This window comes from Cimex lectularius, unplaced genomic scaffold (genome assembly GCF_000648675.2).
Source record: "Cimex lectularius strain Harlan isolate CLEC.00 unplaced genomic scaffold, Clec_2.1 scaffold58, whole genome shotgun sequence".
In the NCBI taxonomy this organism is placed as follows: domain Eukaryota; kingdom Metazoa; phylum Arthropoda; class Insecta; order Hemiptera; family Cimicidae; genus Cimex; species Cimex lectularius.
Genome location: NW_019392696.1, coordinates 860,753 through 881,842, shown reverse-complemented (window position 1 = coordinate 881,842; position 21,090 = coordinate 860,753). Strand labels below are relative to the sequence as shown.

Sequence of the window (21,090 nt, the reverse complement as noted above, 5' to 3'; positions counted from 1 at the left end):
GTATTGTTTTTAGCTTAGGTGGGAGAAAATTAGAAAGTCCTTAAAGAAATAGGAGTGAGGGGAACATAAGAAGACAGTACACTCCGCCGGTGTATACACTACATTCTCTACTGCCGTTGTAAAAATATAAATTCGCGATTGAGAAGCGGAATCGTTGAAAATTCGATGACTTTAATCTTCTGCTATTACGTAAACACGGTGTATAGTCTGCTTTATTAGGCTCAGTTATCAGTTGGAAGTGGCCCGGTTCGGCTCGTAGCGCCTGCCTCTTTAGTACGGACGCGGCTTTGTTTCGGGCAACATGTTTTTTAACAAAGTGACCTATGAAGTGCTCAAGACTGTTCATCTTGGTTTCAGCTTTCTTCTCCTCTTCTCGGCTGATTTCACTTTCAACAATTTAATGGTGAGCTTGTTTATAATTTATTTGACCATGGATAAATACTTCAAGGCTCAAGTTGATGTGATAGCTAAATTAGTCGGCAGCACAATTATTCCGCCTGTTTTCTAAACTTTCTTAATCAAAGTTGTTTGTCGTTATTTTTATTTTTTATTCTAAAAACAACTACATTTACCAAACATCGATTATATCAGAAAAAATACAAACATATGTTTTAAATAAGTTTTAAATAATGCATATGGCCAAAATTCGTCATCCTCTAAGAACACGAAAGAGGCGTCTAGGTGCTTAGACCCTTTTAATACTTTTCATGCTTAATTTTTACTTACAAAACTGAAAAACAACAAAGGTGACAATTATTAAAAACTGTTATACCATAAATTTGATTTCTTAAATTAAAAATAATCTACTTTCACGTAAACATTTAGTTTTTAACTTTATTTTCTACTATTTTTTCTATTCTTAATTTTTACTAAAACATAAACAGATATACGTAACACCTAAGGAAACTCACGTACAACAACATCTCATAAAATATTTCAAGTTGGTGACATAACTCCTGATACTATCGCTATATTTAAAATTTAAAAACTTTGAAACGAAACTTTTGTTGTCCAAGAAATTTAACTGAATCTTCTAAATTTGAACACTTATATTACAAAAAGTATGCTTTTAAGACTTTTGGTAACTTTTGAGTTTTAATTGGAAAATTATCTTTTATTTTTCTTTATTAACAATCTTATTTATAATTTTGACTTGTGGAAACTCACGAACTTATGAAAGAAATATACTAATTATACTTTGCATATAAAAAGTCTGCTTTTAAGAATCCTGACAACCTTTGAATTGTAAAGACTAGATGACTCTGTAATTTTTTCTTTTTATTAATAATTTTGACCTGTGGAAACCTAAAAATAACGCAAAACTCACACATAAAAACTCGTTACATACATTAATTCTGTTTTGGCTACATTGTATGTAAATGTAAAGTTAGTAATAAACATTATTTATACAAGCTATTTATATTTATATATTAACTATTTATTCAAAATCTACCAGAAAATAAGGCCCAATAGCGCACTTCAATTTAAGCATTTCCTACCGAAATTTCAACATCCATACAAAACGTTTGCTTTTAAGATTCCTGACAACCTTTGAATTTTAATGACTAGATGACTGTAATTTTTTCTATTTATTAATAATTTTGACCTATGGAAACCTAAAAATAACGCAAAAGTCACACGTAAAAACTCGTTACATACGTTAATTCTGTTTTGGGTACATTTGACGTAAATAGTTAGTAATTACGTAGCAATTACGTTGGTAATTAACGTTATTTATACAAACTATTTATATTTATATATTAACTATTTGTACAAAACCTACCAGAAAATTAGCCTCAGTAGCGCACTTCAATTTAAGCATTTCCTACTGAAATTTCATCATCCATACAAAACGTTTGCTTTTAAGATTCCTGACAACCTTTGAATTTTAATGACTAGATGCCCTTGTAATTTTTTCTATTTATTAATAATTTTGACCTATGGAAACCTAAAAATAACGCAAAAGTCACACGTAAAAACTCGTTACATACATTAATTCTGTTTTGAGTACATTGGACGTAAATAGTTAGTAATTACGTAGCAATTACGTTGGCAATTAACGTTATTTATACAAACTATTTATATTTATATATTAACTATTTGTACAAAACCTACCAGAAAATTAGCCTCAGTAGCACACTTCAATTTAAGCATTTGCTACTGAAATTTCAACATCCATACAAAACGTTTGCTTTTCAGATTCCTGACAACCTTTGAATTTTAATGACTAGATGACCTCGTAATTTTTTCTATTTATTAATAATTTTGACCTATGGAAACCTAAAAATAACGCAAAAGTCACACGTAAAAACTCGTTATATACATTAATTCTGTTTTTGGTACATTGGACGTAAATAGTTAGTAATTACGTAGCAATTACGTTGATAATTAATGTTATTTATACAAACTATTTATATTTATATATTAGCCTCAGTAGCGCACTTCAGTTGAAGCATTTCCTACCGAAATTTCAACATCCATACAAAACATTTGCTTTTAAGATTCCTGACAAACTTTGAATTTTAATGAGTATATGTCGTTCTAATTTTTCCTAGTCTAATTGTGACATACTGAAACTTAAAAATAACGCAAAAGAAGAATGTAAAACGTTGTTATAAACGTTAATTCTGTTTTGTCCAAAATGGACATAACCATTTATACAAGTATTTCTCAGCACTCTTAGTAAGAAATCATTCAACTATGTACAAAAAAATCTTTATATTTCATTTTAGCACTGTCAATATTTGAAAGAAAATGGCGGATTTCTTTTGTATTAAGCCTCATTTTAAGTTTACCAGGTTTTGCCTACTTGAAAACTCTGAACAAAGCCTATAATTAAAATTATTAGTTCGGAGACGTTTTATTGTTATTCATATTACACAAGAAAACTTTTGAGTTTACACTTTGCCAAAAAAAAAAAAAAAAAAATTTAATTAATACACTTCTTAATCAATTTCAGCTTGTTGTTTTGTCAATTGTCAGTTTGTAATTTACATTTCTACTATTTATTTTTTAAATAAGCAAACATGATGGTCAAAGTCAATGAGCTATTTAATTTTAATTTTAAATCTTTCTAAAAGTCTACGTTCAATAATCATAACTGATTGCATCAGCAGTTGGATTGCTAAGTTGACAATATAAAGAGGATAAGGTGAGTTTCATTTGCTGAGCTACTTATATTTTACTGCCAAATCAGTGTTTTTCATATTTTTTCTGATAATAATTTATTGCTTTATTAGATTTATAACAAAAATTTACAGTTTAAAATGTTTGAATATAATTTCCTTGTTCACTATGTTTATTGTCTCTTTTTCATTGTTTGATCTTTACGTTTAAGGTTTCTATTAGGTTAAAGTTGGGTTTTACAACTTCTGCACTGTTGTTCGTTTTTTTCTTTTGTCTATGTTTAGTGTAACTATTTTGTTCAATTTTTCTGCTTTGGTGTATTGGCTCTTTTTTTATGTCTTTTGTTTCATTTTTCTTCCTTTTTTTAATAAGTGAAAATTGGGAAATAAATTTTACCTAAGACAAAATGTTGAATTACTCGTGTCACACCCACTAATACTTTATCACAACATCACCACCTTTGTTTTCCCATTTAACGTAAAATTTCTGTAATTCGGTTCAATGTATTTAAACAAAAAGATATACCGATAAAAAACTTATTAAACAAAGAAGTTGTTATGAAAGCTCTACCGTGAATTTGTTCAGTAAGGTTGCATATTTAGGTATTTTTACAGATTTTAAATTTAACAGTTTTTGGAAGATTTATTTGTTTTTTACCATAAATTAAATTGAAAGTTCAAGAAGGGTGCATTTTTTCTTTCCTTCTTAAAGGAAATTTAACGCTCTATTTGATTTCTTTCCTCAAAAATAGTTTAAGAGCTACGAGTAGATTTATGACGAAAATCATAGATAATTGAAAAAACAAAATATTGAATATTTGCGAAAGGGTTGAGAATCGTTCGTTGGTTCGTACTAACTTCTTTGTTGCATTTGAGGTGTAGAAGCACTTGACGAACTTTGTCGTACAAGTAGCGAATCACCCTGTATAATGAAAATGCCTTGAGCGGGAGCGGCCAAAGTAGTTCTCAAAGTTACAGTAGGTGAGATTTCAATGCAATACGATTCGACAGCATCCATTAACCATTTCTAGCTTCATCCAACGATTTAGCGAAATTGGAATGGAAATCCTTTGTTATAAACTGCTACATGAGAACGAAACTCTGCTCCTGACTCGCCATACTAAATACTGTCAAGTAAAAGTGCAATTTAGTGCAAACAATTATGTCGCCAGTTTGTGACACAACGTTTCATATTTCGTAGCTTGATGATTGTTCGCTCAACTTTTATGCTGGATTCGGTGTCATTCGAATGACTGAAATAATGACGAATAATGGTAGGTACGGCAGAAGTGTATCATTGACTTTCAGCAAATTTGTGATATGGTTACAATGAATTATCAGTAATCAATTTTTAAAACCACTTAATCACACAACTGAGTTTTTAATCCATAAAGGAAGATCAAATCTAGAAAATGTATGTTGTCAAATGTTGTTCAGCTCGTTTTTGTCTTCATTAAAGAACTAACGTTGATTATTTTTTCTGTAGCCAACTATGTACAAACGTATCTCTTTTGAGAACCCTTCATTCTCAATCGATGGATTTACCGGGCTTGGAGGGCTTTATTTTGTGTACGGGATCACTCTTTGGCTGGCCCCTTCGATCAATTCAGTCATCGGTCCCAGGATGGGGATGGTAATAGGTGCTGTGTTCATAACGTAAGATTTCAGGCCGAGAAGATTGATAGTTAAAAAAAATAATAATAAAATAAAATAAAAATTGCAGATTCCATATTTCTATTGTTGAATTCGAACTAGTCTGGCTGATATACTTGGGCATATTGTTCAGCGGTTTCGGAGGTTCGATACTATGGGTCGGAGAAGGCAACTACATAGTCCTCAATTCGAAAAATATCAATGTTACGAGACATGTATGCATATTTTGGGTATTGTACACCGGATCGTAAGTAATAACAACATAAGCTAACACAACACGAATCTATAAATTTTTGTTAATATATTATTTTCAGGATGATCGTTGGAAACTTGTACATGACCCTGCATCTGCATAATGCCACTGACTTGGACAGAGAAACTAGAGCCCTGTTACTCAGGATACTGACGGGAATTGGACTCGTTTCCGCTGTTTCCATGTGCTTCCTGAGGACGCCAACAGCAGTCGAAGAACACAAGATCATCAACGAAGGCCCGTTAAAAACATTAGTACAAACTTTCAAATTGTACTTGACCCCAGAAATGCGTTTGCTTTTCCTGACGTTCATTTATGCTGGTGATTAAATGTTTGGTAATATCAGACAGACTTCTTGAAACACATTGTACTAATTTATAGTGTTATTTTTCAGGTTTTCAGCAATCTTTCGGCTGGAGCATTTACGAAACGTGCGTTGGCTTCACGAAATCTTTTGGACCAAGAGCGACAGAACTGGTGCCTCTTTCCGGGCTCACGTACGGCGTAGGAAATTCATTGGGTTAGGCATTTTAATGGCACTTGAGTAAAAATAAAAATAGAAGAAATCTTATTTCAATAGAGAGGGCACCCCAAACTACTAAACTCACAATTACAATTTTTGAGTCAACGCATTTTTATATACAGGGTGAATGTAACTTCTGCCCCCTCCATATTTTTATTGGGTCATTTTTGGGAAAAATCCCGAAAGACGTACATTTTTATTTTTTGCCTAGTTTCTCATAAACTGAAAACTTTTGATTTACCTCAGGTAACAGGATACCATAAGGAACTAAATTATTTCTACTGGCAAGGTACCCACTAATGTACATTTCTTAAATGTTTTCTTACGCTGAATTCAGCGGTGCAAATGGATTTTAGTTTGGCGCAACTGTTCTTAAGTTAATGGCAAAAAACCTTTTTCAACCAAGAGCCAATTTATTTAATTGATAGTAAACTACTTGCTAGTGGTACAGAAAGAAACATTTTAAAAAAATAATATCGATTTTCAGGACGCTCTGGATGTAACTCAATAAAGCGCGATTGAGCCTGGTGCAAATTTCAATTCACATGTACAACTTGAGAACTAAATCAATTAATGTTTGACAAACAAAACTTAAATAAAAAAATTAATTTGTTGGTCTTTGAGACTTTTGAAAAATAAAATAAAAAGATTGAATTGTTTTAACACATAGTTAACTTTAATGTGTGGTGATTAGTGACCGTTTGTCGATGATTATTCAGAAATCGTGGGATGCGGTCTGGTGTGATGTAGATTTCAGAAAAACATTTTCTTTATCGTGCCAACGTTTCGATCTTTATTGAGATCATCTTCAGGGCTTGGGATTTACAAACATTGTTTAAATTTAACAAAAACATGTAGGATGTGGAAAAAACTGAATTTATACAACGCAAATAAATATTTTTTTAAATCAAATCAATCCAAAATTAAAGATCCCACACCAATAACAAATAAATCTGACGTAATCTACAAATTGTTTAAACTGGCACTTACATCCGTCTTACATCCCAATATCTGGATAAGAGAGTAAAACAACATATCTATGATTGCAAAAAACCCAAGCAAAATCCTACAGCACTCGCTACCCACCATTTTGAACAACAACACAATTTCGACTTCAAAAATCCACAAATATTACATACAGAACCAAACAAACATAAACGTAATTTCTTAGAAATGGTTTACATCAACCGAGATAAACACAGCATCAATTACAGAACAGACACATGTAAACTCAGTCGCAGCTACGCCAATATCATTAATCAAATTCAATATCGATAACATACATATATCATCACATCACACAAAACATACAATATAACATATAAAACATTCATCACATTCCACACATCAAACATTTTTACATAGTCTAATTTTTGAACAATTTAGCTTTCCTTTTCCTATTCATCCTCGTCTATATAATCCTGAAAGGATAATCTGGCCGAACCATTACCAACGTTTTTTCCCATCGTCGGCTCTTTTCACCACAAAGAAGCCGACTCCTTATACAAAAATGTTTTTCTGTACTGACTTCCCTCCCCACCCCTTCAAAATCCAACGTATATAAACATAAATCAGCAATATCTCACTGGCACTCTCAACACGACACGCAAGAATGGCACAGTTACACAGAAAACAAACACTTTGAGTGAATACAAATATTTTGATTGAGTCTAAAATTTCTAGCATTGTATAAATTCACTTTTTTCCACATCCTACATGTTTTTGTTAAATTTACAAAATGTTTGTAAATCCCAGGCCCTGAAGATGATCTCAATAAAGATCGAAACGTTGGCTCGATAAAGAAAATGTTTTTCTGAAACCTACATCACATCAGACCGCATCTCACGATTTCTGAATAATCAGTTAACTTTTATCTTAAAAACCATCACGCTAAAGTTAGATGTTCTTCGACATACTGTGCAAATTGTAAAAATGTCCCGTACATTACAAGAAAAAATATATTTTTTAAAAAATTTACGAGTCTCGGGTTTTTTGCAAAAACGCCCCAATAAAAAAAAAATAAAGGGGAGGAACAGAAGTTTAACTCACTCTGTATATATAACGTCCAAGATCACATGCACCGTCACTTATAGGTTTGCAACTTACAAGGGGACGATCAGGTTGGTGTGTGACGGACGATTAAAAGGATTTTAACGTCTAACATATTTGAAAGAAGAGGAACGTAGCTTTTTAACGACGTACGTACCATAAAATATATATAAAATATTTCTATATGAAAATACATAAAATAGGAAAATTATTTGTCAGCATTCCGTTTGTTTTGTTTTTTTTTTTTTTTTTTTTTTTTTTAATAGAAATAATAGTACGATTTTGATGCAGTTTTAAAATGCACTCGACAATTTCTTTAAAACCAACTATCAGCCATGAAAGAAGGTCTCCTAGAATTTCAGAAAAATGTTGTTAGAGCTTGCACTAGGAATGTCAGTCACGCAGAAAGGTCGTCGAAATTTTCAATCAATAAATTAATTTACACTAAATCTAAGAACTAGAATCACGGTAATGAGGTTAAATCATCAGAATGTTTGTTAAAATATGCAAAAAAAGCTGTATTTCATTGATTTATGTTTTAAACAGTACTAAATTGGAGTATTCTGCGTTATAGAACATTTTTGTTTTTATGTTAACCAACAATTAAATTATTACACCAAAAATAATATTTTTCAATGTATAAATAAGCATGCTGTTCTTAAGAGGCTGGAGGACTTTTTTTTATCAAATTATCGTCTAAACAAATTTTTAAGCTAGATAATGTTCAAAAAACGAGATTGGATGACAACTTAAAGTCAATCCAATATCCAACATAAAATTAAATTCAGAAGTGGTTATGAAGGAATGTTTCATTTAACTAGAGCCAAGTTGAGCAATGTGTCGTGATTCGAAAATTAACGTTTCTTGATGTATTGAAATACAATTTTTATCATTATTATTTTTTACAACCATTCTTCATTTCATTAATTATCCTGTTAAAAAAATAAATTTAAAAAANTATTTCTTTGATCTACTAATATTCACAAAAATCTGCCCCTGTCCAGAAAACAAATGGACTATTCTTACAGTGTACACTTACCATTCATGAATTTCATGAATGTTGTAACCACTTTTATAAGAGTATTATATTATGATGATGATGAGGCCTACAGGCTTATTGTACTTTCCTAGTTCCTTAGTTCAGTGCAATCTCCTCGATTCTTTTATGGACTATTGATGCTACATTTATTTTTTTCTGTATGCTAAATTATGTTTCCATTGAGGGGTTGCTTCGCATTCAAAGATAATATGGGTGGCTGTTTCTTCCACCTCATTGCATAATCTGCAAATGGAATCATTGTTGAATATGCCCATGTCATAAAGATGTTTTCTCAGATGCCGATGACCGTTAGTCCGATCATTCCTCTGATCTGGCTCTGTCCAATTGCAGCAGTGAGTTTGCCAGTCTTCGTGAGGGTTGTTTTAGAATTAGTTTATTGTGCCTAGTACCCCTAGAGTTTATCCACCTCACTTTTTTTTATTTGGATACTATCTACGATGGAGGATTCTGTATTTGTTTCAAATATTATACTACAAATTACTTACAAGTAAATATATTACTTTATTAGGTCACTATATTATTTGCTACTAATACTTTAAGTAAAATAAAGTTTTAATGCTTTGTATATTTATTCAGATATCGTGAGATGGTGTGATGTAGGTTTCAGAAAAACATTTTCTTTATCGTGCCAACGTTTCGATCTTTTATTGAGACCATCTTCAGGGCTCAAAGTGTTTGTCTTCTGTGTAATTGTGCCATCCTTGCGTGTCGTGTTGAGAGTATATTATAGTTGTAATTCAATATACCCAAAACTATATCTGAATATCTATTGATTAACGGTCACTAATCTCTACACATACCCAAAACAATAATGTGATTTTGTTTGAAGACAAAATTTTGTCATTTTCTTATCTAAAGTGCGTATAAAATTTTGAAAACATATAAATATTTTAAGTTCTAATATTTAAGAAAGATAAGGAGTTTTTGAATTAGGGACTTTGAATTAAATTAATATATATTTGGATTATTTAAACCTTCTAATGATATGAGACAATATAATGATTTATCTATATCTATCACTGTGTGAACGTGTAATATTTGTATTTTACTGTATTGCAGGAGGTGCTTTTCACATGATCATCGCGAAGAAAGTAATAATTAAATGTCAGAGAGGTCTTATTATTTGCGTGAGTGGAGTTTTACAAATCATTGCCCTCTTCCTCACCTTCCTTAACTTACCGAACGAATCCGTTTTCGGCCCGACGAGTCAAGTGTCTGTAATTGAGCCCAGGTGAGTTTCTGTTTTATCATCCGATTAACAATTCACCAAATTAAAATTATATCTCTTGTAACTTTGCCCCTGTTGATCTATAGAGGCTAAATGTAAAACTTTCCTGACTTGGGATGTTAACATTGTAATAAACAGAAAGACGTGTACTTTCCCACAATGACGACCAACTTTAATTCAATCCAGTCCTGCAGATATCCACTGCGGAACCTAATGGAAGTTGCGAAAAAAATTTAATTATTTTGTCATTTTAATAGAAAAAAAAGTTACAAAGAATGGTTAATTTATATTTCAAAATCGCACCTCATAGATTATATGCTAAATTAAAATATTTTCTAAAATAAAGTATTAATATGAATAGAAAATTTGATACTACTGCTCCCGCTTACATGTTTTAGTGACATAACACAATATTAACATCAGTTTTAAGCCTTTTTTTGAATTTAATAGTTTTGAAAATGGTCAACTTCTTATATTTTGTTAATGGGCTTATTTTTGTTCTAGTGTTGGTTTAGCATTGGGGTGCGGCTTTATACTTGGTTTCGGTGACAGCTGCATCAACACGCAAATTTTCTCCCTTCTGGCACATATCCACCCAGACCATAGCGCTAATACGAGTGCCCTTTATAAATTCACAAAGGTAGTATTTTCCAGCATTAGTAATTAATTAGTTTGTAATGTTAACTGTATTTTAAAGTGCATGGCGATGGCAGGCTTTTTCTTCATTGGCATCTCACTGGGTCTCCACTACCAAATTCTTGTCATCGTTGTGATGGCAATTGGAGGAAGTATTGCTTTCTTTTTGGTGGACTACAAGACTTGTAGTCGAATAAAAAACTACCCAGTCTGTGCAGACCAAAGTTAACTTTAAATTTATGTATAATAAAAAAATTTAACTATTCAAGTGCTTTTATTCTTTAAAGTTAAAAATTCAAACCATTCTAGACAAAAAATTCTAAAAGACATTTCCAACTTACTGATTGCTGATTTATGTAAGTTCAAATCTGCACGCTGAGTCAGAGTTACGTTTGACACTGACTGACTGAATCTGTTTGTTCAGTATTTATTTTGACCATTTATGTTCCTCTTTAAATTACAACCTTTTGCAATCCTAGGTTAACATTTTTGTACCTCATGGAACAGTTTTAAGCTTGAGCCTGTATTATTGAGGATTTGCTATTAATGATTACTGATTTATATACACTCACATGTACAGAGTTGTGTCTATCGCTTCTTGCAGACCACCATTAATACCAATTTTTTATTTACAATACTGGCATGCACTGAGAATCACCCACCACGAGTGTTTGCAGACCGAGGTCAGACCTCAGACTATCCATCCAGCCGCCAAGGCTCAACAGCTAAGTCATTTCAGCCCACAATGCAATCAATTCTTAAAGCCAAACACATTCAATCTCTCACTCACTCTAAAATACATTGTTTCTTATTTAAAAACCATCCCACTCAGTTAGAGTAGTGTAATACCCGACATCCCTCCATAACCCTGTACACCTAATAAATTAATCTAATTGAGGATCAATAAATTCAAAGACCATCCAAAGAAGAAATTATATACAAAAGACATTAAATATATTTACATATAAAGACAGGTCATGAGAAAATTTCAGGCAACGAAGCAGCGCATGTCCAAGCCAAAAAGGGATTCTCTGTAAGCCAAAAGACTACTTGCAAAAACCACCCAATGCAAGAAAGAGGAATTCTGTTTTAAAAGGAAGGTACTAAAAATTAATTGGTCATATTTATGGTAAAGCCATTCCTGAACAATGAAAACCTTGATACTGTACTCCTGAGAAAATCCTTGTTCCAATTGTTATTACTACTTTAATTTTTCTCTCATCATCGTTCAGTATTTCATCACGGTAGTGTTGTAATTAATGAAATCATATGACATTTACCCTCTTTCGAAGCTCCAATAAGCATCCTCTTCAGTATCATGTAAGAGATCAGTTATAAACTCATCTTACTTTTGAGTCTGTAACCAATCTCCCTCATGAGTTGAAGCAGAAACTTGTCAGAGCTTCAAATTGCTACAAAGGCACTAAATTTAAATGACATTAATTCATTAATTACAACCCTACACCCCTGAGAAGAATTCTGCACCTTATTAAAAAACTAGAAATTTGAAGTTCAGAAAAATAAGCTGTAATACAAATTCAGCTGAGCAATTATTTGTAAAAGTTATATTTTAAAAAAAAATAGTAGAAAACTTTTTTAGAAAAGTAGAAAAAATATAAATAAGCAAAACTAAAAATAGAATAATGTTTAAAATGAGTGGAAAAAAGAAAAACATCCCGTCTTTCAAGAAATCAAACGATTACTGGAATCATATTCACACGTTAATAACACATAATGCACCCAACGAAGAAATTTGTAAAAACTACGGTGTCAAAACACTTGTTTCAGGATGGTATGACCAACTCAGTTGTTTTTTATTTTTTTTATTCTTTGTTAATTATAATTTTTTATCAAAATACAACAAATTATTAATATTATTTTACTTCCTATCTTCAAAATCATTTGATTATTATAGTCAAAAAATGAAATAATTTAATAATAACAGATTACAAGATATAGTTTAATTAGTGGTATGAATCTTTGCCTTTGAACTTGCAAGGGATGGCCACAAAATAAAATAACTGTTAATATAATACTATAAAGTACACTATCATCCAAATTCTAAACCAAAACTATTGCATTGGGTTGCCAGTAAACATTTAATGAAGAATTGAATTAAATTCTAGTTGTATTTCTAATATATCACTGTGACTGATGGTATCTTACATCTTACAGAGATTGTCATCCTATCTGTATAACAATTCTGACCTTGTAATTCAGTTAAAATGTCCATCCTCAAACATTTGAATAATTTTTCTTGTATGCAATAAAGAATAATTATAATTTAATAAAGAATGCTCATAATAAATTAGTAGGTTTATTTTGAATCAATAAATCGATATTATTTAGTTGTTTTGATTTTTGCAAAAATAGAATAGAATTATGAAAGTAAACATGTAATTACAACTACATAGAGTGTAATATTAAAACAATTTTAAGGTATCTGGAACACTCAGCACTACCATTTGATAATGCAAGTCCCAAAAAAGGTTTTAGCTCCTACAAGCGCTTAGGTACAAGAAATGAACCCGTATCTAAAATGTCTTCATCTCAGGAAGACCAAATTAAAGCACTCAAACCAGAAAACTACAGAATTCCTGACAAACCACGAAAGATGATGAACTTTATGTCTTTTCCAACGACATTGTACGTTTGTAATAATGTTGTAGATTTATATTACAAAAAAATGCCTCATTTTTATTTGTTTATTTTTACAGTGGACTACAAAGAGAAGAGAGCTTCAAACTGGCAGGTCGCGATCAACAAGATTCCAGCTTTAATAAAACTGATTACATGACCGTAACTAAATGCGATTACATCTACCCCTACCCTCAAAAGCCTGCACCAGTTTCATGGGTAAATTATCACACTAATAAATAATAATCATTCTTTTTTTTAATAAACTATTTCCAGAACTACTTTCAACTAGAAACAAAGTACAGAAGAGTTCACACCTCAGTGGTAGGAAAAAATACAGGAAAATTTCTTGACGATCAAGTGGTTTTAAAAAAATATTTCACTGACACTCAACGCCCCTATGGTTTAGATTATAAACCAGAAGACACATGGAAAATAATAAATATGGATAGAAAGGCCAACTAACTGCAAGCTAAAATATTTTAAAAACATTAAACCTTTCCTGATTTGTGAATCTGAGGAGGAACAACAAATGGCTATTTGTGTTATCAATTTTAATTTATAACTGTATTTTTAGAAATAACATTCTAAATATAGCCACAGTAGTAGGTACACCAACATCTCAATACAATTCACAATTTTTTTTTTTTTTTTTTTTTTTGATAAATCTGATAATTTTCACTTGAGTAGTTATAGTTTCAACCTAGAATACTCTTCTAATTATATATTAGTGCTTATATTAATATATTGAATTATATTACTTTTTTTAAAGTTCAGGAAAAAATTATAATAATATGAAACCTTCGGAGTATTTCTTAAGCCTGTACTATGTTACACATGGGCTTTAAATTGTTTATGTTTTAATTAATCTTGTCAGCTGACTAAATTGTATATTATTGTAAATAGCTTCAAATTGTATTATAAAATTGTGAGTTAATATTTGAAGTTTAAATCATCGAAGGATGCGTCTCTCAAAATTAAAAGAATGGGCTTACACACCTAGCTCTATAATGGAAAGCAATGATAATGTAGACACAGGAAGATATGAGTTTTTGAAACAGGTCAACTGGTACAGCAATCCTGTAGTTAAAGTCTCAAACTGGTAAATTTTGACAGTTAAATTTTGCATAAAGGTGTTTCAATTCTTCACTGATAATTTCAGGGAATATCCTCTCTTATCATTGCCTTACGACAATATTACACAAAATCAAAAGATATCACAATATAATAGACTTGGTTTTTCTAATGAGGACAACCTAATATCAGTATCCAGGGAGGCACAGATGCAAGTGTTTGAAAATACTGTGAAACAACCAAAACACAAATATTGTCCTATGTTGAATTTAATTACATACCCAACAACTATGTATGCTACATTTTTATAATTAAAGCACTGCAGTTGCATTAAATAATTTATGTAATAAGGAGTGCCAGAAGAGAAGAAATAAGACGGCTAAACAATCTTATCTGTGACAATTTGTGTACAAACCTTGTAGATTACAGATCAACAACACACACTGATTACCCAACTCCCTATCCTTTCATAGGCAAGCATTATCCAAGGGTTAGAAAAATTTAATAGTGCAGTAGAACCATGCAGAAAATTCTAATTTTTAAAATTTTATAGGAAGAGTGTCTGAAGGTAGAGAAGAAATATGGAAGAACGACTATGCATCCATGTACAGCAATAGTGAAACCAGGATATAACAAATTCATGGATGAAGAACCAGATGATTATTATGCATTAAAAAAACAGCCTCGATCCATTCTTCCATATAACTTACATTTTCCACCAGAAGAGACATGGAAACGGATAAGACAAGACCGGCACCGGCTAGCCCCACTTTGAAAGATCCAGACATTTTAAGAGGTCATGCCCACAATCTATAAAGTTAAAAAATAAATTAAAAACTTTAAATTTTTATATTGGCAGTGATTTCAATGCGTATTTAAAAAGGATAATAAAATCGATATATTTTTTACAAAAGTAAATAAACTACTTTTATAAAGGTAAATAACAGACATGGATGAACTAGACAACAAACTATAATTTCATCACATCATATACATCACCTCATGAAAAAATAATACTCAAAAATCTACCTAAAAACATCTTCAATCATTTAGAAGAAATATTTCAGACAGTTATCTGCATATCAGTGGAATAAACGAGAAGTAAAAGCAGAAGGGACACCATTGAAAAACATGAAAAATAGAAGGTAATCTAAGATAGACCCATGTGGAACTCCAGAATTAATAAAGCCAATGTTTTTGGAGTGATATTGACAACTTGTGAGCGACTAGTGACTACTAACATATAAAATAAAACATTTGCAAGTGGTAGATGTGGTGAAGCTTAGCGATCAAGAGACTAAGTTTATTGATCCAAATGCGTTTGAAAAATTAAGCAATACTAAAACAGTGCATAATCTTTTTTCAATATTAGCACATAGTCTGCTTCTACTCTCAGCAATTGTGTCGAACAACTATGATCAGCACCTGACTGAAAGGGACTAAGTTGTGAAAAATTTTAACTGCTTATAGACAATGTTTTGTAAAAATTTTGGAAGCTAATAGAACAAATTTCAGAACAGATGTTGGGTTGGACAGTGGACATATCAAAGAACATTTCCAATAGTAGAATTATTAATGTGTGTCAAATAGGGTAATACGATAAGATTAAGAACTATGTTTGTTTTCCTTTTACCTTGTATTGAACATTATTCTTTGTATATAAGGTCTTGGTCGAAATGAAAAAGTTAGTGTCACAAGCAGAATTTGAACCCACGACCTTCGGCTCAATACACAGCTGCTCTAACCACTTCAGCTATCGTGACTCAAGTGGTTAGAGCAGCAGCGAATTGAGCCAAAGGTTGTGGGTTCGAATCCCACTTGTGACACTAACTTTTTCATTTCAACCAAGACCTTACATACAAAGAATAATTAATTAAAAGAAGTAATTTGGTCAATCAGACCATTAAATATAATGGACTTATATTGAACATAAGTTTATTCAAATTTTCTTTCAACATTGTCACTAAATTTTTATTTACATCCACACTAATGTTGTACTGATAATATAGTTTTTTACATGAATTTCTCCAAAGAATATTTTTATTTATAATTTATGTATGACTGTTGTAATTTCAGATGTAATTCCAAGGTATAAGCATACATACTATACATTCCTAATTCTAAATTTAAAATATAATTATGACTATTGTAGGGAAGATTGAACAGCCTTTTTACAAAAAATCTCAGCATTTCTTAACTTGATAATATATTTGGAAACCCCAGACCTGATCTCCATAACAAAGAAGTTGTTTGAGACGCATAAAATAATTATTTTGGATTTATTAAAACATTATTCAGGTATAATTAATCCCGGTTTTAGTTTTTCATGATTTGTCCCAAACATGAGTATTAACATTCATTGAAAGCGTGAAGAGTACACCTAAATATTTACTTCTATTTCTTTGCCATTAAAAAAGCATTTTTCTTTTTTCCACTTATTTCAAAGTTTTGATTTTTCTACAATAAACTATAAACCCAATGGGTCACAGTAGGTACCTAATGAATTAATCATTGATTGCAATGCTACTATACAATAAACTACCATTGTACTCTATAAACCACCTACGGTACTATATAAAATAAAACAACCCTGTTTCCTCCAAAATGCAGAACAGGGAACCTAAATACACACTGTCGTGCTCAAGTACAATTCTCATAATGGGTGACATTCCAACTCGCTCTCTGTACAAAGCCAAGGAATGGCACCATTCAATTAAGTGCGACACATCAAGCAATCTTTGAATAAATGCTTTGGCCCAAAAGTAAGTGTGGGTCAACCTCATAAGGCCAAAGTATTAAAAAATTAGGAACGTCATGTGAGCCTGAACGTTCTCTGTTCTTGATTCTTATTCTTTTGGATGTTTTTCAGATTTGTTTGGGTTGGAATAAACTTATTAAGATTAATTAAGATTTTCAGTTGAGATAAAAAAGTCAATGGCACGAGCGGGATTCGAACCCAGCTTTAGTGAAGTATACTTCATTTTAAATCATTAAATTCACTAATTTCGTGGTCCGCTTGACCAATTAATATATTACAATTAATTAAGGTTTTTTTGGTTAAGATAAAAAAGTCAATGGCACGAGCGGGATTTGAACCCACGATCTTCGGCTTGATACGCCACTGCTCCACCACTTGAGCTATCGTGACCTCGATCCACTCGGACATCAACTTCCCACCTCAACCACACCTTTTTGAATTTTCCCTCCTTTTTGGGAAGTTGATGTCCGAGAAGCTGTGTTTTACAATTTCTATTGTATATGCATTTTGAGGCTCATTTATACCTCCTCTTTAGTACATTACTTTTTGATGAGTCTCGACATATAGTAAGTTGATTCATATTTCAATAAAAATTGTAAAACTCAGTTGGAAAAGCTTAATATGTTTTTTAAGGTTAACAAATTTTCTATTCTAAATATTTTATTTTTGTATATTTTTTCACTATGATGTTATAAGAACATTAGTCTTATAAATTGAATTGAACTATATGGAGTAATTATTACTGATTATAAACCAACTTTAATTTACTCTTCCCTTTTTCCCTCTTTTTTTTTCTTTTTTTTATAATAAATTATTTAACTTTCAATTCTGTACATAAATGTATATATTCCATATTTATCTTTATATTATTTCTAATTATAATTTTTACCAAACATCATTGAATGAAGTATGCACAAAATACACTTATTTTTATTCAATTGTTTTCTAATATTATTTATTTTTTAACATATATTAATTTACAATGACAATTTTAAAAAATTTAGTAACAATGATAATTGTGATCTTTTTTAGGTATATTTATATGAAACAATCTTTTGAGCTATTTCCTTATTTTACATATTGTTTAATTCTTGAGTAATTTTTCCTTTGTTTTCTTAGTTTTGCTTATATATTGTTATATTTTCCCTCTGGCATTTCTAGAATTTTAACTGTTGGTAATAAGCATTCTACCATATGTTCAATACAAACAAACTTGCAATAAAGAAATATGTTCTCGTCTATACAATTGTAAATAATTTTTTTTTCTCTTCTTGTAAAGATATATGTTTTTTTTAAATATGTTTATGTTATATATGTTTTTTTTCTATATTTTTATGGCTTTTGTCTTGGTGTTTTTATAACTTTAGATTTGTTATTGTTGTAACTTTGTATATGGGTTTCTTACCCGTCTGTATTAATAAATAAATATACAATAGAACAACTCCTTTCCTCCAAGAATCAGAGCAGAGGACTCAAATATTAACTTGGATTAATTTCGTAAAATATATTATTATTATTATTATTGTTAATTGTTAAGGGTGCTTTACAGGTCATTTCACGCCCTAACATTTAAACCTTCTACCTTAGGTTTATATCCATTCTGTATGCTATAAAGCTCTGATTCCAAACATTCACTCATAAACTAATCTATCCTATTGCCATCCAAATTTTTAATTTATCATTTTAAAATACTTAATTTGGAAGACCAACTGTATGCAAAAAATCCATGTTAAAATTTTAAATTATAAAATTTATTCCTGTTCTTTAATTAGAATTGTTTTCTTGAGGGTGCTATCTTTCCTTATTTAAATTGCATTTTGGACATTGTAGTTTATTACCCTGCAATTTGTATTTTCTTTTATTTCATTTTTCTGCTCTGGCAACCTCAAAAATTCTGGAAAAAAGAATGAAAGCTTGTACACAGAACTCTCATTCAAACACTAGCAGATAAACATTCAAAGGTATAAAGAAAAGGCCTAAATCTCATTATAAATTCCAATAAATTTAAGAATGCTGAAAAGTGCTCTTCGAAACAAACACTCAACTGTGCAGTAACTCCTTTAAGTCACTCAAAAGATTGAGCTTTTGCCTAAAGGGTTGCAAAGTTCGACAGTCGACCAACATATGTTTTACCGTCAGAATGATACGTTCTCCACTTTGAATACATCGAGGTCAAGTTTGAAGGTTGTTGCCAGTTAAAAGCCTATTATGATTATTCTGATGTGACCTATTCGCAATCTAGAGAGAGCCATAAGTTCTTTTCTCTCAGTTGGCCATGTATACAAAACTGGCTTAATTTCTTTCATACTATCTCTACGGAATTCCATCTTGCCCCCTACTTTTGTTTGATAATGTTTTTAATATAAAGGACTATATCATCTGAGCTGAGAAGAAATTGATCTGTTCTTTGAGGATGGTTTGCAGCGTTCCTTGCCTGTTGATCAGCTCTTTCATTTCCAAAAATGCCAACATGACTAGGGATCTAAACGAATACCACAGTTTTGTTAAGTGCTTTGATTTCATATGATATTTGTGAATTTCCAACATGCATGGGTCAACTGAGAACTTATTTTTGATGGCTTTGAGACCACTCTTCGAATCAGAGCAAATCATGAGATTACAAAACCATTGATAAATTTCTAAACGAGTTGCAAAAACAAATCTAGATTTTTAAAAAATAAATAAATAAAATAAAGTAAAATAAAATAATACGAAATTTAAAAGAAAATTTAACTTAAAAACTAAAATTAATTATTACATTTAAAAATCATTAAAACTGGCTGTGACTAAATAGTTGATGAAAAAAAAAATGCGATTACAAATTCCTTGTGATTCTTACATAGATGTAGATGTACTAGTTGGGGTGTAATGTACTCCGCCTTTTAAGAGCTATTCTATCACCCATTCTGTGTCTATAGCACATCGGTGAGTCCTGTTACTTCAAGGAACTGATTAGTAGAACCAGTTTCAGTGGTTGAATTTCCTCTACAGTCACATTGTACATCCCAAAACACTTCCTCCTGCGGACAAGTGTGGGATCACAGTTTGTTAATAGGTGTGTTGGTGTCGCCTCTCTCTATTTGCAGAATCTACATGTGCCGTCTTGGATTATACCGTTTTTTTTTTTTTTTTTTTTTTTTTTTTTTTTTTTTTTTTTTTTTTTTTTTTTTTTTTTTTTTTTTTTTTTTTTTTTTTTTTTTCTCCCCTGTAAATATGTTCATTTAGTTTGCAGTGTCCTGTTGAGAATCCTGGTAGGATTTGCAGTTTATTCCTATTCCTTTGATATATTCTATCACTTCTTTCCTTCAAAAATTTTTTAGGAGGTTCTTGGATTGTTCGTGTCCAATGAGTAAGTAATCAAATCAAAGTAAGTTCCATTATTCCCTCATTTTCTTTTTATCCTTCTGTCTGAGGTATTCACTGATAAGCTATACAAGGCAGTAATAAGATCCAGAATAACCTATGGGTCATTAAGGTGGTGGAAGCATACAAAGGCTAGCAAACCTATGTATCATAGGGGCAATGTGAACAACTCCTACAAATGCATTAGAAACTCTGCTAAACCTACCTCCATTGGAAATATTTATACAAGAAAATAAAGCTTCACTATGAAAAGCTCATTTAGGCTCCAGAAACAATCAAATTGGATAGGAACTAAACAATTCAGGCATACAACCATAATTAACAAAATCAGACATCCATTCTTAGAAATAGGGACTGACTATATGATCCCGAAAACATTCTTCACAACATCCTACAAAGTCTCAACAGACTATAAAAGAGAGGAAGAACACAGGAGAGCATCAGATACAATGATATGGAATACACATGGCCCCAAAACAAACGAAGGAACCGGATCGGGCATCGTTTTCTGTACAAGCCCAAAACATGAGCAGCCAAACTCATTAGGGAAGTACACTTCTGTCTTTCAAGCAGAAATACATGCTATCAATTATTGTGCCATGGAAAATCTTAAAAGAGGTTACACTGGCAAAAAATCCTCATAAGATCTGATAGCCAAGCAGCCATTAGCATCTAAAAAAATCACATCAAAATTAGTCAGTGAATGCATCCAAAATATACAAAACCTGGGG

General features: G+C 31.3%; 3 protein-coding genes across 4 annotated transcripts; all 3 read left to right on the top strand.

The window, feature by feature from the left end:
* Window positions 1-30: 30 nt before the first annotated feature.
* Window positions 31-10,795, top strand: LOC106670642 (UNC93-like protein MFSD11). Its single transcript, XM_014401158.2, has 8 exons — window positions 31-403; window positions 4,612-4,781; window positions 4,849-5,025; window positions 5,093-5,352; window positions 5,426-5,551; window positions 9,723-9,894; window positions 10,396-10,531; window positions 10,589-10,795. Exons 1-8 carry the CDS (start codon window positions 302-304, stop codon window positions 10,754-10,756), a joined length of 1,311 nt encoding a protein of 436 aa, XP_014256644.1. The 5' UTR covers window positions 31-301; the 3' UTR covers window positions 10,757-10,795.
* Window positions 10,796-12,068: 1,273 nt separating this feature from the next.
* Window positions 12,069-13,700, top strand: LOC106670604. The gene is made up of 4 exons (XM_014401094.2): window positions 12,069-12,319; window positions 12,967-13,173; window positions 13,245-13,383; window positions 13,441-13,700. Exons 1-4 carry the CDS (start codon window positions 12,171-12,173, stop codon window positions 13,627-13,629), a joined length of 684 nt encoding a protein of 227 aa, XP_014256580.1. The 5' UTR covers window positions 12,069-12,170; the 3' UTR covers window positions 13,630-13,700.
* Window positions 13,701-14,019: 319 nt separating this feature from the next.
* LOC106670677 lies at window positions 14,020-15,088 on the top strand. 2 transcript variants are annotated; one of them, XM_014401200.1, is made up of 4 exons: window positions 14,020-14,266; window positions 14,327-14,530; window positions 14,590-14,711; window positions 14,792-15,088. In XM_014401200.1, exons 1-4 carry the CDS (start codon window positions 14,127-14,129, stop codon window positions 14,869-14,871), a joined length of 546 nt encoding a protein of 181 aa, XP_014256686.1. In that variant the 5' UTR covers window positions 14,020-14,126; the 3' UTR covers window positions 14,872-15,088. The 2 variants fall into 2 exon arrangements, with proteins under 2 accessions (XP_014256686.1, XP_014256685.1); XM_014401199.1 differs by having other exon boundaries at window positions 14,590-14,728.
* The last annotated feature ends 6,002 nt before the right edge of the window (window positions 15,089-21,090 follow it).

What these genes read in the sequence shown, in the direction of transcription:
- LOC106670642 (XM_014401158.2), top strand. Translation starts at nt 302, where the DNA reads ATGTTTTTTAACAAAGTGACCTATGAAGTGCTCAAGACTGTTCATCTT. An exon ending in ATAGGTGCTGTGTTCATAAC is followed by an intron (nt 4,782 to 4,848) that starts GTAAGATTTCAG and finishes TAAAAATTGCAG; the next exon opens with ATTCCATATTTCTATTGTTG. An exon ending in GTGTCTGTAATTGAGCCCAG is followed by an intron (nt 9,895 to 10,395) that starts GTGAGTTTCTGT and finishes TTTTTGTTCTAG; the next exon opens with TGTTGGTTTAGCATTGGGGT.
- LOC106670604 (XM_014401094.2), top strand. Translation starts at nt 12,171, where the DNA reads ATGTTTAAAATGAGTGGAAAAAAGAAAAACATCCCGTCTTTCAAGAAA. An exon ending in AAAACACTTGTTTCAGGATG is followed by an intron (nt 12,320 to 12,966) that starts GTATGACCAACT and finishes AACAATTTTAAG; the next exon opens with GTATCTGGAACACTCAGCAC. An exon ending in ATGTCTTTTCCAACGACATT is followed by an intron (nt 13,174 to 13,244) that starts GTACGTTTGTAA and finishes TTATTTTTACAG; the next exon opens with TGGACTACAAAGAGAAGAGA.
- LOC106670677 (XM_014401199.1), top strand. Translation starts at nt 14,127, where the DNA reads ATGCGTCTCTCAAAATTAAAAGAATGGGCTTACACACCTAGCTCTATA. An exon ending in GTAGTTAAAGTCTCAAACTG is followed by an intron (nt 14,267 to 14,326) that starts GTAAATTTTGAC and finishes TGATAATTTCAG; the next exon opens with GGAATATCCTCTCTTATCAT. An exon ending in TAGGCAAGCATTATCCAAGG is followed by an intron (nt 14,729 to 14,791) that starts GTTAGAAAAATT and finishes AAAATTTTATAG; the next exon opens with GAAGAGTGTCTGAAGGTAGA.